Source organism: Equus asinus, chromosome 3 (genome assembly GCF_041296235.1).
Source record: "Equus asinus isolate D_3611 breed Donkey chromosome 3, EquAss-T2T_v2, whole genome shotgun sequence".
Classification (NCBI taxonomy): Eukaryota; Metazoa; Chordata; class Mammalia; order Perissodactyla; family Equidae; genus Equus; species Equus asinus.
Window position 1 is genome coordinate 92,681,559 of NC_091792.1, and position 16,506 is coordinate 92,698,064.

The 16,506-nt window shown below is 36.8% G+C and overlaps 1 protein-coding gene and 1 pseudogene across 1 annotated transcript in view; one reads left to right on the plus strand and one right to left on the minus strand.

Moving 5' to 3' along the window:
* Nucleotides 1-16,506, plus strand: part of KLHL8 (kelch like family member 8) — a 48,369-nt gene that overhangs the window by 6,231 nt on the left and 25,632 nt on the right. The window contains exon 2 of the mRNA XM_044766296.2: nucleotides 10,777-11,135. Within this exon, the coding sequence (XP_044622231.1) occupies nucleotides 10,923-11,135 (213 nt within the window). The 5' untranslated portion in view covers nucleotides 10,777-10,922. The remainder of the gene's footprint in view (nucleotides 1-10,776; nucleotides 11,136-16,506) is intronic.
* Nucleotides 7,147-7,747, minus strand: LOC106828879 (cAMP-regulated phosphoprotein 19 pseudogene; annotated as a pseudogene).

Sequence of the window (16,506 nt, forward strand, 5' to 3'; positions counted from 1 at the left end):
TTTGATAAACTGGGACAGGGAAGAAGGCTCTGAGGAGTGGAACTTGCCCTTTGTTAAGACGCTTTTACATTTGTAAGGTAAATCTCTATCTGTAAAAGGTGCCTCCCTCTCTGTACCAGGAAGAAGAAAGAAGATGACCTTCTCTCTAGAAACTCTTAATCAATACCAAAGGCAAGGACTTAAAACTGCATTTTATTGTGCTTGTCTGGTAACCTCCTGTAACTGACTTCCCTCCCCCTCCCAACGTTGGCATTCCTTAAGGATTAAGCATCTTTCCTTAGGCTAGGAACTGATTGCTGCGCTCACCTGTGACCGCCCAGCTCCAGACAATCCACTTGCCTCCTGCTACGCCCACTGAGACAGCAGACCATTACCTGCTGTGTCCATCAAGCGCTGTGCCGACAGGGCAATCTTGTGACTATTGTTGGAGGGACATTTCAATCGCATGTGAAACACCCTATTTGGGGGTATATAACCACTATGTGCACCCCACTTCTTCGGTGCCCTTTCTTCCTTCGGGAAGAAAGGCCCCGGGCCATGGTTCCTCATAAAGCTTTGTTTAATTTTCTCTTGCTGTTCTGTCTTATGTGAATTTAATTCGTTCTCCGGCCAGACGAACCCCCATTTGGGGGGAGGAAATGTCCTCCTCCCCTACAGTAACTTTCCAGTATTGCAGTGAGTTAAAATCCGATTTTCTTGATACCAGGCTCACTGTTATTCTGCCGCACCATGCTCTCTATTTTTAAGTCCTGTAAAATCAGTGTGTACCATATAATCATTATATGAGGGACTTTAAAGTATTATAAAATGTTTACAGCATATAAGAATATTTAACCTAGTTAAAACAGCCATGCTAGCTATCATGACAGTAAATGTTTAGTCATTTCTCTTTCCTTCTTAGAATTTGAAGCACTTTGGGAATATGCTTTATATGACCCATGCCTTAAAGTTCTGTGGCCCACTTTCAACTTATGTTTCCTTATTTTCCTCTACAAATTTCTCTGTAATAAATAGAGGCTTTTGGAATCATTTCATTAATTGACTGCAAAACAGCAGTTGCAGTTGGCACCGATCTTGCAGTTGGAAACCTACCACATGCACCTTTTTACAAAATAGAGACCATACTGTTTGCGTCTGATTTTTTCTACTTACTGGTAGATTATCCATGGAAGTTTTTAAGCATTGAGGTGATAATAATAGCTGTGAGATGATGGGGCCTGTGACTAAAGTGGTGTGTGTGGCAGGAGAAGCAAGGCCAACAGCATGAGAGAAATTTAGGAAGTAACATGTGAAATTTGGTTATAGTTGAATAGAGTGGAACGGGAACTTGGAGTACCTGCGAGCTACCACATTCAGTGGGGAGCCTTCTTGATCCCCCAGGCTAGTTTAGGTTCTCCCGTAATATCTAGCATCTCTCTCCTGTTGCCTTTACCACATTCTTATTATCTGTTTATGTCTCATCTAGATGATTCAGGCTCCTTGATGGTAGGAATTATGTCATGTCTTATTCATCTTTTTGGGGGGACTTATTCTAGATAAGTAGAAAAAATTAGATTACCCTTGTGCACACATTCTTTTTAAAAGGAAAATGCAAGAGAGAGATTGGTTAAGGTGTTCCTAAATTTCTTCACGTTTAGGGTGAAGCAGTTTTTATCTTCGTCATTTGTTTTTCCGTGCAGTATGATTTCCCGGTTCATCTAGAGGATCGCTGATGCAGCGTTTCTTAAGTGTGCTGTATCATCTTCTGCGGGATTTTTTCTTAAGCCACCAACACCACGTTCAAATATTGATGCAGGTGTTTACTTGCTTGGTGTGTGATACACATTCCTTTTGCTTGTATCTTAGTAGCAAAACATAACATGGCCTCTTCTGTTGTGGATGTCTGCCTTTCTTGAGTCCCCAAGTGGTGCTTCTCAGACTGTCTGTGCTGACAGACTAATCTGTGAACCAGTATTTTCGTAAAAGACAATAAAAATGATTTACTAGGAAAATGAAATGAAAAAAAAGGACACACAAAATACAACCCTCTATTTTTTGTTAGATTCAACAAACATAAAATTACTCTGTCAAATATAACTTTGCTATAAGAGTTTCTAAACACTCCATTTTTGTACTTACCTCATTGCAGAGCTGTGAAAAAATTTTGTGGACCAGACCCAGTTTGAATAGCACTTCTATAAAGCACTTGGTTGTTGCTTTTCATATTTGTCTTTCAGTTTCCAGAACCTGCAATATAACATGTGATTACTGATTGACCGGTTGACTAAATTAAGATAAGGCAACTGGTGTTTCCCCTTAACACTGATGATATTTCTAATTTTTATTGAAATTTCTTGAAATGTGGTTATAAAACCATATGCTTAGTATATATCCTTAGCATATGCATGAATGTTGGCTTAGGTACTTGCCTTATAAACATAAAAGGAAGTTCCCAAACTCCTTGAAGACTAATTCTCGTTTAGCCATGGTTCACCAGAACCAGTTTTAAACCTGCTTGCTCAATAAATGACAGTTCTTTAGAATTGGTTTTAAGGCATTCTAATTAATCAGCAACTTGCCTTGAATAGGCAATAGGATTTTGCAAGCCAACTAGTCAATGGCAGCCCTTCCACTAACCGTGCTCCCGAGACACTGAAAGTCCACCAACCCTTGAACTCCACACTTTCTCCGGAATCCAATAAAAGATCAGTGTGCTCTGCTCAGAGGGACTGTGCCTGACCCGCTCCCTGAAGTAAGAAAGAATTATTATTCAGTTTTTTGTTTTGTTTCACATATGAAGTAGGAAATATCTCAGTTTTCACACTTGGAAACAAATTACTGGTAAATTTATTTTTTGGTAGGCTTTATATTCAAATAATTATCCTTTGTTATCTTAAGTACAACCCTGTGACTTCTGTGACATTGTCAAATAAACATAATTAGTAACAGAGGCCCCTCCTAAGAGATTTCATGCATATCGTTCACATATGTAGGTAAAATTCAAGTCCTTATTTTTTAATACTTTGTACTAGCCTTTCAGATGATGATGAGCGTAATAGATTAAGTGCTCCGGTTCAGACAAGGAAATGATTATGGTCGTGAAGCGATAAAATGCCTTCTTAATAAAACAGACCCCCAAGTGGACACATCTTAGAGAGTATTCCCCGTGCAGTGAAAATGTTGTTTATAGACCCTGGAAATGACATTAATATTTAACAAGCAGACTTTGTTAACAATTGTATCTAATACTTGCTAATGCTAAGAAAAACCTTTTTGTTTAAGTCACAGTAGTAAATCATTGGAAGTCGTGTGTACCTTGACTGAGTAGGAACTATTGAAGCTGTAATCCAGTTTGTCAAAGCAGCAGATTCTTCTTTAACTATTGGCCCGATATATTTTCTTTTGGACTATTTGAAATTTTAAAATTTAAAATCTCTATTATTTGTTTTTGTAAATAATAAGGAAATGATGAGTACAGCTTCATTTTTTTCTGACTTAAAATTAAAAAAAGAGACTTCAAGGGGCTGGCCCCGTGGCCGAGTGGTTAAGTTCGCGCGCTCCGCTGCAGGCGGCCCAGTGTTTCGTCGGTTCGAATCCTGGGCGCGGACATGGCACTGCTCGTCAGACCACGCTGAGGCAGCGTCCCACATGCCACAACTAGAGGAACCCACAACGAAGAATGCACAACTATGTACTGGGGGGCTTTGGGGAGAAAAAGGAAAAAATAAAAAAAATCTTTAAAAAAAAAAAAAGACACTTCCAGAAACATACACCTTTGAAATAAAATTATTCAAAAATTGAAATTATGTTAAAATATTTACATGTGATTGTGATTAAAATAACATATCCAGAATGCAGTGTTATTTTAATTAAAATAATTTAAGTATATGTTGCTTTGTATAATAGTAGAAAAATAATCTCTAGTGTTCATAAAATATCTGTTCATTTGTTCTCAAAACATTTTTAGTTCGTCTATTTACTCTGTGTTGTGCTCAACCTGGGAGTGATAGGAGTGAGGAGCAGGTGCCTAAATATTGGGGGCTTGTGTGGTAAATATGCAGTTATTCCAAGTGTTGTAAATTTGACTAAATTTTAAGTTGAGGATGGTGTAATCAACCTTATGATAAGTGCAGTGGAAAAGATGTGATCAAATTGTATGGAAGCACAGAGGATGTGCACTCAGTCCAGGCTGTGAATAAGGGAGATTTTCAGGGACGACCCTTTGGAGCAAATGAACCTGAGCTGAGTCTTAAAAGATGAGTAAGGGCTGGCCCCGTGGCCGAGTGGTTATGTTCATGCGCTCCACTGCAGGCAGCCCAATGCTTCGTTGGTTCGAATCCTGGGCGCGGACGTGGCACCACTCATCAAGCCACGCTGAGGCGGCATCCCACATACCACAACTAGAAGGACCCACAGCGAAGAATATACAACTATGTACCAGGGGGCTTTGGGGAGAAAAAGGAAAAATAAAATCTTTAAAAAAAAATGTAGTATTTTGTATCATCGAAAATCTTCATCTAACTAAATCGTAAAGAGTATAAACTAAAGTGATTGTAAAGAAGAATGAGTCTGATAGCACTGTTGCTGCCTGTAGTGGGGACTGCAGCAGTAACTGTAGAGCAGTGGTGTTTTTAGAGGTGCTTTCAGTCACAGTGCCATTGGAGTTCCTCTCTTGACTTACTACTCTTCTCATTAATCTGTAGCATTAAAGCCACTCTGCTGGCAAAGGCCTTAGTTATGAGAATAATCCAGTATAACATGAGTTCATACAGTATTCTGTATACTAGTATTGCATATTGATAGTGTATGCTGAAATGTGATATAGATTATAAGCACAAAGAAGTTTGAAAAAAGAGAATAAAGTAAACTGACAACATAGTAGTAAAAGTCTATGCTGTTGCTCTAAGTCCTGTTTTCTGTAATTCTTTGTAAGTTGTGTTTACATGTAAAAATACGTTAGTTTTGTTATATTTTCTCTGCCCTGAACCAGAAAAACCTATTTGCTTCTGTGTGATATACTTTTTTCTTCAGAACTTCCCATTTTGTTGATTGACATGATTTTACTGGCGCTTAGAGGAGCAAAAAAATGGTCTCAATTTCCTGTTTGCTTCAGTGTCATAACATACCAGAGTGTGATAGAAACAGACTTCCATAGACCATTTTTCTTTTTTTTTCTAGTGTTTTTAATCTCTTAATATATTTGGGGAAGGAGTATCATATTTTTTTCTCCCTAAGAGTCAGAAGCTTAGATACATTTTTTAAAAATTCTGGGTTAGAGTTTAGGCTGAGTTATGCTTTCACTTGGTATTAGTATATAGTCTGTATAAGTCCCAAAGGCTGCCAACTTCCTTAGAGTGAAATGTCTTAGGGTAAATATTCTTTTCCTGCTTCTGTTTTCTGTTCTATTATATATAGTAGATTTGGGGTGGTGGGGAGATTAGCCCTGAGCTAACATCAGCTGTCAATCATCCTCTTTTTTTTTTTTTTTTTTTTTTTTGCTGAGGAAGACTGGCCCTGAGCAACATCTGTGCCCATCTTCCATATGTGGGATGCCTGCTGCAGCATGGCTTGACAGGTGGTACATAGGTCCATACCCAGGATCTGAACTGGCAAACCCCGGGCCACCAAAGCAGAACGTGTGAACTTAACTGCTGTGTCGCCAGGCCGGCCCCTAGATTTTTTTTAAAAAGTTGAGGACACTGCATTCTTTAAATAGACTGTTTTAAGAGAATTTGGTATAGAAAGTTTTTGAGCTGTTGTGTCTTGCCCAAATCTGGTGACAAGTATAAAAATGAATATTTATTAATATCCTTTTCATAGAGCAATCCTCTGACAAAAGAAATAGTTTGTCACAACAATAATAAATAGTCTTTTACCAGACAGAAGCTAGAGTAGATTGAATAAGGGAAAAAGGTATGTGATAGTTTTTTATTTTTTTATCTTTTATTTTTTATTTTTTTTAATTTTTTTTGATGAAGTCCATTTATTCTTTCATGGCTATTGCCTATGACATGTTTTTCTTTTTTTTTTTTTTTTTTCCTTTTTCTCCCCAAAGCCCCCCCGGTACATAGTTGTGTATTCTTCATTATGGGTTCTTCTAGTTGTGGCATGTGGGACGCTGCCTCAACGTGGCTTGATGAGCAGTGCCATGTCCGCACCCAGGATTCGAACCAACGAAACACTGGGCCGCCTGCAGCGGAGCGCGCGAATTTAACCACTCGGCCACGGGGCCAGCCCCAATAGTTTTTTATTTTATGTATTTAAACCTAGTAAAGTTTAAAAATAAGGTGTTTTAAAACTTATTAAAAGATATTTATTTAAACTTATTTAAAGATATTTAAAAATAAGTTATCACTAGATGCCTGCCGTTATAACCGTTATAATACTCAGCCAGCCCGGTGGCATAGTGGTTAAGTTCGTGCACTCTGCTTTGGCAGCCTGGGGTTCACGGGTTCAGATCCCAGGCATAGACCTACACACCGCTCATCAAACCATGCTGTGGTGGCACACCACATACAAAATAGAGGAAGATTGGCACAAATGTTAGCTCAGGGCCAATCTTCCTCACACACAAAAAATATGTGACCTTTCTTCCAACTTGTGGTCTTAAACTTCTGTTTTAGAAAATCCAAAAGTAAAATACAGAAGAAATCAATACAATAGAGGTTATATTAAGAGTAACATACAAAGCTATAATTAAGATGAATTAAAGAGAGCCAAAACATTAAAATTGTAAAACTTGCTTGTTATTTGTTCGAACCAGTCCTACACTAGGAATTAGATAATATATATTTATTATCAAGTAGATTATGTTGCTCTAACATGTTCTTTTCATCAGCGCACTGTTAAACTAATCAAAAATTCTACACATGTATGTTCCCTGACAATAACGGCCACACTACCAGTACCTGCAAAGCTGTCACTCTCAAATGACTTTAGTGAATAAAAGGAAATAAAAAGCAGAGAAGTAACATATTAAGGAGAAATAATGGGAATTAGAAAATTCATGAAGTTCAGATCTTTTTTTTTTTTTTGAAAGATTGGCACCTGAGCTAACATCTGTTGCCAATCTTCTTTTGTTTTTTTCTTCTTCTCCGCAGAGCCGCCCAGTACATAGTTGTATATTCTAGGTGTAAGTCCTTCCGGTTATGCTATGTGGGACGCCACCTCAGCACAGCCTGATGAGCAGTACCATGTCTGCCCCAGGATCCGAACTGGTAAAACCCTGGGCTGCCGAAGCGGAGCATGTGAACTCAACCACTCAGCCACGCGGCCGTTCCCGTGGCTCAGTTCTTTTAATCAGCCAGCCAGCTTGCTAGCAACATGGGATGATTTCTGTTGAGGAAGGCCCTGTAGAGTGGGAATGTGGTCACCAGTGACCTCTGTCTCATCCAGGCTGCAGTGGGAACTTGCTTGTTCTTCATTTTTGCTTTAGCCGTGTTGTGATCCCCAGAATTGAATTATATTTGCCCTTTCTGCAGTCGTTTCCCTAAGAAATCTGAACCTCCAGGCTTTTGTCCCAGATGAGAATACCTTGCTTTTGATTTTGCTTCTTCAGCTTTCTCTGGACTAGTAACTTTATCTTCCATTTCCTTTTGCTCCTCTTCAGAGGCTCCCTGAGGGCCTTCCGTGGACATACTGCTCCTTCTGCAGACGAGCTGCCAGGAAAAGATTTATTGACCTTTTATTAATATATAATATCCTTCTTTGTCTCGTGACATTTTTTAATTTACAGTCTAATTTTGTCAGATATTCGTATAGCCATTTCTACTCTCTATTGGTTACTATTTGCATGCTATATTTTTTTCCATTCTTTCCATTTCAACCTGTTTGTCTTTTTGGATCTCAGTTGAGTCTCTTGTAGACAGCATATAGTTGGGTCATGTATTTTTATTCATTCTGCCATCTCTTTTTTTTTTTAAGATTTTATTTTTCCTTTTTCTCCCAAAGCCCCCCAGTACATAGTTGTGTATTTTTAGTTGTGGTTCCTTCTAATTGTGGCATGTGGGACGCCACCTCAGCGTGGCTTAATGAGTGGTGCCATGTCCACGCCCAGGATTCGAACTGGCAAAACCCTGGGCCACCGAAGCAAAGTGCAAACTTAACCACTCGGCCACGGGGCCGGCCCCCATCTCTGTCTTTTGATTGGAGAGTTTAATCCATTTACATTGAAAGTAATTACTGATAAGGAAGGACTTACTTATGTCATTGTGCTATTTGTTTTCTGTATGCCTTTTAGCTTTATTGACCCTTATTTCCTGCAGTGTTGTCATCTTTTGTGATTAGTTGGTTTTTTTGTAGTGAAATGCTTAAATTCCTTTCTTATTTCCCTTTGTGTATATTTTCTTTGTGGCTATCATGGGGATTACATTTAATGTCCTACAGTTATAACATTCTAATCTTAACATCAATAACAGACAAAAACTCTGGTCCTTTATGGCACCATCTCACTCCTTTCAGTGGTTCGTGTCACAGAATTACATCTTTATATATTATGTGCCCAAAAACATAAACTAAAAATTCCTTTAAATTATTATTTTAAATTTTTTATTTTAAATTTTTATTTTTTACTTATTATTTTAAATTATTCCTTTAAATTATGTAGAAAACAAGATTTGGTGTTACAAACCAAAGTTACAGAAATACTATCTTTTACATTAATAACTATTCTTTAAATGTATTAGTCTTTTAAATCATGTAGAAAACAAAGTGCAGTTACAAACCATTGTTACAATCATACCAGCTTTTGTACAATAATGCTAACTTTTGTACCTGCGTATTTACTATTACTGAGATCTTTATTTCTCCATATGGCTTTGAGTTACTGTCTAGTGTTCTTTCATTTCACCTTGTAGGACTTCATTGAGTATTTCCTGCAGGCCAGGTCTACTGGTCACGAACTCCCTCAGCTTTTGTTTATGATTCTCTCTTTATCTTTGGCTTTTGAAAGTTTGATTATAATGTCTCAATGTGGGGTCTCTTTGAGTTTATCTTTCTTGGTGCTTCTTGCATGTTTATGTTCATGTCTTTTCATCATATTTGGGAAGTTTTCAGCCATTATTTCTTCAAATGCTCTCTCTGCCTCATCCTTTTAGGATACCCCACAATGCATGTGTTGGTCTATTCAGTGATGTCTCACAGGTTCCTTAGGCTCTGTTTGTGATTCTTGAGTCTTTTCTTTCTGCTCCTCAGCCTCAATAATTTCCATTGTCCTGTCTTCAAGTTTACCAACTCTTTCTTCTGCCTGCTTAAATCTGCCTTTGAATGCCTCTAGTGAATCTTTTTTTTTTTGAGGAAGATTAGCCCTGAGCTAACTACTGCCAATCCTCCTCTTTTTGCTGAGGAAGCCTGGCCCTGAGCTAACATCTATGCCCATCTTCCTCTACTTTATATGTGGGACACCTGCCACAGCATGGCGTGCCAAGTGGTGCCATGTCTACACCCAGGATCTGAACCAGCGAACCCTGGGCCCCCGAGAAACAGAACATGTGAACTTAACCGCTGCGCCACCGGGCAACCCGTCTAGTGACTCTTCCATTTCAGTTATTGTCCTTTTCAGTTCAAGGATCTGCTTTTGGTTCCTTTTTAGGTTTGCTCTTTCTTTATTGATAGTTCCATTTTGTTCACGCAGATGACTTTCTCCACGTCTTCCTTTAGTTCTTTGAGCACCTTTAAGACAGATGTTTTAAAGTCTTTATCTAGTATAAATTGCATTAGTTCTTTTCAGGGACAGTTTCTCTTATTTTTTCCCTTGAATGGGCCATACTTTTCTGTTTCTTTGTATGCCTTGTGATCTCTTTGTTGAACATTGGACATTTGAATCTAGTAATATGGTAACTCTGGAAATCAGATTCTCCCTCTTCTTAAGGTATCCTGTTGTTTGTTATTGTTTTTGTTTTAATTTGATTGTTGTAGGCTGTTTCTATGCTGAAGATCAGCCTGAGGTGTAAACTTAAGGTCTTCTCTGGTCTTTCCTGAGCCTTTCCCCGGGCTTGCACAGTCACTTTAATTTTCCTTGTATGTGCAGTTGTTTTTTAATGTCTTGGTCTTTAATGACTCGCTCTCCAAAGGGGAAAAAGCAAAAAATGAAGGAGGTAAAGGGCACCAGCCTTTTAAATCCTCTGGAAGTCACTTCAGCTGAGAGTGAAGTGAGGGAGGGACTTGCAACAGTGGGGAGATGTGCAACAACAGTGGCGTCCCACTTCTTTGCACCTGTGTGATCAGAAACGGTAGTCGGCAGTCAGAGCAGAGATCTCTGATATTTGGAGGACAGGGTCCTTTTGCTCACCGTGGCTCCTGCAAACTGTGTGCAAGCTGCGCCAGGAGCATGTGCCCAGCTGCTTGTCACATAGCTGGCGGTGTGGGATGGGCAGCTGCTACTGTCCTAACAGCTGAAATTGACCAAAATTAACCTTAATTTACCATCCAAGTCTTCTCCCGGAAGTTTCAAGCCTGCAGCAGATTCCAGAGTTCCAAAATGGTTACATCAGACAGATTCTGCTGGTGCAAGTGTTGTCCAGGCAGGGAGACAGATTCCTGGTGCTTCCTGCTCTGCCATCTTCCCAGAGTTTTCAGATTACATTTTAAAGGAGTTCCTTCACCAATATAAAATAATTGGCTGAGGTAACTTATGTGACATTTAGCATAAAAACTGCAAAGTTCCTTGTTCTTTGTGCAAGAATGATTTATATGGTCATTTTACATATATAATATTGGTAAACTATAATTACTCATGATAGCTTTTTTTTCTTTTGGTTTGTTTCTGTGTGTGTTTTGTTGTTGATTTTTTAATTTCAGCAAACTGGACAAAGGCACTTGCGTGGGTTTTGAAAAATGTCTGAAGTTTAGTGGGCTCCATCCACCTTCTGCCTTCTCCCCACCCTTTACAAAAGAATAAATGGGATGTTCGAGAAGAGAGCTGTATTAAAAGAAGAGTGTTGCAAATGGCTTCAGAATCTATGAATGCAAAACAAGCCAGGAATCACTTCACAAAGGGGAAAAAGCAACAGCAGCAACAAGTGAAGAACAAATCTTCAGTTAGTGATGGTGCTGGAGAAGACTCCTTTATCTTTGAAGCAAATGAAGCTTGGAGAGATTTTCACAGTTCACTTCTGCGGTTTTATGAAAATGGAGAACTCTGTGATGTCACACTAAAGGTGAGACTGTCTTTTTTTACTTTTATCAACCTCATCAGTGTGTTGTGAAAATGAGGGTTTCTGTAACCACATAAGGCAATTTTTGGTGCTGTAGTTATTTGTTATAGTCAGAATGATTTTAGTCTCAGTCCTCTTTTATTGAAAGGGAAGGGGCACAAGGGAGGGTAAATAAAGGGAGATTAGTATAAGATTAAACTGTTATGCTAATTAAATATTGATACTCATTGTTTCTTAGTTAATTTAACTTCTGAGAATTTGGAACCCTAAAACCAAGTAGTTATTATTAGCGAAATTAATAAATTGCTGTTGGCAGATAAGCTTTTAACTTGTGGATTTAAAAGCCGTGATGGATTCTCTTACTCTTGCATTGGTGAGAAGTCAGGAATTCCTGGTTGCTTCCCTGGCTGCACTGGTGTTTCACTGTCTGCTCCTGTTCTGGTAATTTAATCTCCACTTCAAGAGTGCCACCTGTTAAGTGAAATTGTTGATCTATACCTGATAGTGAAGTAGAGTCTGTTTAGACTTGGGTGAAAAGTCTTTCGTAAGTCTGTGGTCTGTAAGACCATGCTGTTCTGCTACAAAAGACAATTTTAATAAAATTGGAAAAGTGATAAAGTAGTATGGAAGAGCCTGTGTTCTAGTTGTTTTTCATTACTTGTTTAGAGTACTTTCTTCTTATTCTTATCTCTCAGTGTAATGTTAAAATTTTTGGTGATTCATATGCATCCATGCAGTATTTTCCACATGAGATTTGCCACTTTTGGATCTCTTAGATTTTGCTTTATGCTCCTAATCAGACAGGTTCTTAGAGCTCACAGTCATGGAGAATGAGGGCATACGTGGAGATTCAGATCAGGGACACTCAGTAAAAGTCCAGAAACTGAAAGCATAAACTTTGAGTTTCAGGCCTGGAATGTCCAGGAGTATAGTGTTACACTGTAAATAAATGACCTATATTCTCTTTACTTATACTCTTGGTGTCCTTACATATTTCTAGGTCCTAAGATATTAAGAAGAAAACCATTAGATAATTCTACCAGCTCTGTGTGAAATTTAGCCGTGTATATATTTTAATGAAGGAACACTTAAACTCTTTGATCTGTATGGTATGCTATATTTACTCTCATGCCATTATTCTAATTTTCAGCCCTAGTGTGAAATTCAGTGACCCACACTGGCTGTGGCAAAACTAAAAAATGCAAAATAGATTGTTTGAACTTAATCAATTACCAATTCAGCCTATCAGTGTCTGCATGGAAAAGGAATAGAATATTATTGATTTTTATAAATTTTATAATTTGATTTTAGAATAATTTTTACAAGCTGCTGCATGTAAACTTTCTTAAGTGAAAAATAAGGATACAGCCGTCTCAGGGCAAGTGATAACTAAACTTGTAAGTTTCCTTTGTTTATTGAGTAGCTTCAGCAATAGGTTGAAATGAAAGCTTTAGAGGAATCTGGTGGAAGACTAAAAATACTGTGTTTGAAACAGGGATACAGGTCATTTAGGAACGAGAAATCACACTAGTTTGAAGGGACTTGCAGTTTTATTTCCTCAACTATAAAAGTACAAGGGTAAATTATGTTTTTGTGAGCAATAAGTGAATTGATGCATGTGAAGTCCTATGACAGTCTTGGTACATAATAAATAATCAATAAATATCACTTATTAGGATCATTATGTATACTATGATTGTCGTTCCAATGGTATCAGATAATTCTGCTATGGTATATTGTGTTCCTATTCGTTAGGAAGAATTACATCTTAATCTTTCAGCATGTCTGCTATTGGATTTGTTTCTCAATTTTAATTGAGCGTTTCTTCAACTTTCAGAATTTAGCTGTCACAGCACAACTAAACCAAATAGGATTATGGATAATTTATAACATTCTAATCAATATAAACTTCACTTTTTATATTCATATAACCTTGAGGATGATTCTTTGATATAAATTCATCTCCTTTTCTTGGTGTGTTTCCTTTGATCATTATTGCTTTTAGCACAAAGATTTTAGAAAGGTAATTATCAAAATTTGTTTCATTTTTCATGTATAAGACCACGACCCCATTTTTAAATTCCAAAGTGAGCACCTATATTAGAAACAGCAAATTAATTCATTTAGCAAATATTTACTAAGGTTTACCTCTAGTACATGGAGAGTATAAATAAATTTGCATAATATACTGTACTTGCCTTGAGGGAATTTAAAGTTTAGCCAGAGATAAGCACATACACAGCTAACTATAATATAATTTAATGATTGCCTTTTTTGTGAATGTTTATGGAAGCAAAGGAGAGGATCTGTTGATTATGTCTGAGAGGTTATTGGAAAGGCGATTGGTTTCACATGGCAGATTATGTACAGCCATGTGCTGCACAACAGCATTTCAGTCAACGACAGACCACATATACGGTGGTGGTCCCATATATCCTATGTGTGTAGTAGGCTGTACCATCTAAGTTTGTGTAAGTGCACTATGATAGTCACACAACAAAATTGCCTAACGACACATTTTTCAGAACGTATCCCCGTTGTTAAGTGACGCATGACTGTATTATGTTGAGATCATTTCAGGGAGTGGTAAAACTTGTCTGTGTACTATAATGTTTATTCATTAGTGAAAATATTTTTAGACTATATCCAGTAGCAGCTCTAAAATTATATGTGCGAGAAGCTGCTTAAGGGCAACAATTTGGTTGGGGAAAGGGCAGGGGGGAATTGTCTTGAAGGGGTGTTGCATACCACTAATAATGCTTAGATTATACGTTATAGAGCAGCAAGAGTAGCGTTTACAAAGATGCTGTTATTCATGCTTTATGCAGTTTCAGCAGATGTCACTGTCTTTATTAAAGATCATAGTTAATTTTACTTGAAGAAGTTAATAGAGGTTATTAGAGGTGCACACCCCTTACATCACCTGTCAATGCCGCCACTGAATAAGTTTATTCATATTATTTGGCTCTTTTTTTTTGGAAGTGCATGTTCCTGTGATTTTTTTTAAAAACAAATATTTATAGGAATCTAATAAATATTTTCGAGACTCTAAGTGTTATAATTATTTGCTGTCAAAACTTCCAGCTGACCAGGTGAAAGTAAGTGCTCTGAAAGATTGCAGGGGAACGAAATATGTGAACTACATTATAATATTATACTTCCCAGAGGTAGAAATGATAAAATTATTATCCTTATAAAATGTAACAGTTAACTCCTCACTGGAAAGCAGACATAATCTAATAAAAGAGAAATGATAAAGGACAAAGTGGTCCTGTATTTAACACTTAAGCATTCTATGTTAAGAAATCTAAGAAAATGATCACCTTTATTTTCTTCCATTCAACTAGTAAGTCAATATTTTGATTTTTTTAATGTTGCTCAGAAGAGGGGGTATTTAAATATTTTATCCCTAGATCCTTGTTTATTTGCCCCCCAAAATGCTAAGTTATTGTTTCCATTGTGCAGGGTTTTTAAAACAAATGTATGATTAGTTAAGATTGTATAACAGTGAATCTGGCTAGACATTGTGATGTGGTAATTCACTACAAGCCAAGACATTATCTTGAGTCTTATACATTTAACCCCTTCTTGACCTTGGCAGTAAAACACTTTTTGTCCTCACAAACTGATTAAAATTGGTAGATTATTGAAAAGAGTAGCTTACTGAGTTAAAAGGGCAAAATTACAAGGGATTAAACTGAGAAATTAGAATACAGTTTATAAATGTACATAAACGGAAACTTGTGTATATGCGTTTTTCCCCTCCAGTCTTTATTTCTGTTCCATTGTGTGTCTTCTGCACTTTTATTTCAGTATAGTTCTCAAACACTTAGCTTGAGTTACTAAGTGGCATAATTATAAACATTTCAATCTAATATACTTTAGTTTTTAATGATTTAAAAATTTTTTCAGCTGTGTTTGTAAATGATTTTTAAATAATTTCTGTTATTGGATTATACAGTTAATACTTAGAAATGAAGTGAACCTATGTAAGAACAACTAGTTCATAAGAGTTCACAGAGTAGCCAATTTTTTTAGCCAGATTTTTAAAAAGTATTAAAAATAGCTAAGAAGTAAAAATTAAATGAATTAAAAAATTGTTCACTTATTAACATATTGAATATTTAAAACGTATTTATTGCTTTTGGAATTTTGATGAAGAGTGTTCTCAAATACTACTGGTGGATAGAAATGGGCTCACTGTTTTTCAGGGCCAGTTTGACAGTGTGTGTCCAGAGCTATAAAATGCTTTTTTTGATTTCACTAATTCTGCTTTTCATATTTTATCTCAAGGAAATATTCTGGAATGCTGAAAAACTTTCTGCTCTAAGATACTGTTTGTATTTAAAATATGGAAAAGTTATCTAAAGCTGATATCACAGTGGTTGAATAAACTGTGCGTTCCATCCGCTGTGCAGAAGAGCATACAGCCAATAAGCATGAAAGTTACAAAAGCGTTCAGAAACTTAGGAAGAGATGGTGAGGTTTAGGACAATCTCAGTTATGTTTCAAAATGCACAGAAAAAAAGTTAGAAGGAAATATACCAATAGATTGACAGCATTTGCTGAATTGTGAGTAAGGTTTTTTCCCTTTTATTTTTCTGTGCTTTCTTGGTTTTACACACTGACTATGTATTTCAGTCAGGAGGAAAAAAGAAAACTCGGAAAGTAAGTGGTCTTTAATGGAAGAAATAGATGGGTTCATTTTGTAAGTCAGAACTGATGGTTGATGGAATTTTTAATGTTCTTTGTTTAGTTAATTTTTTTATGTCATTTTTAGTTCATTTTACCTCATAATTCAGCAGAAGATCATTTATTGTTTTCAGAGTTCTACTTAGTTCATCATATAGTTTTTCTGGCTGGACCTAAATGTGGCATCAGCAGTAAAAGTTGAAGATGCGTGACTTCCCTCTGTGCCCCTCCTGTTCCTACATCCCGTGTTGAGAGTGAAGTGCTTTACCAGTCTAAAGCCTTTCTTTCATTTTATTTTGATCCCTATTGGCTAATCTATGGAAAATTACTCAAGGTTTTGAGAAGTGGTTTGTATTTCAATCTTTGTATTTTGATAAGGGATCATTTTATTGATGTTGATATTCTGCATTTTTTACTACTTCAGTTTAAGCTTGGCATGTTTTTTTCTGAGTATTTTTATTTATTCATATATTCACAGATCTAATAAAAAGGAATGTAAATTAGAAGATTCACTATTATCAAAAACATAGTTAGTGTTTATGTAGTAGTCAGTTGTATAGTAATATCTAATATTTTGTAGTTTGTATATTTTTCACCCAATTTTAAAACACCTAGTCTTTAGACTTTGATTTCTTTTATTTCTAAATTTCTGATGAAATGTTTTTGGTAATAATTATTTTTA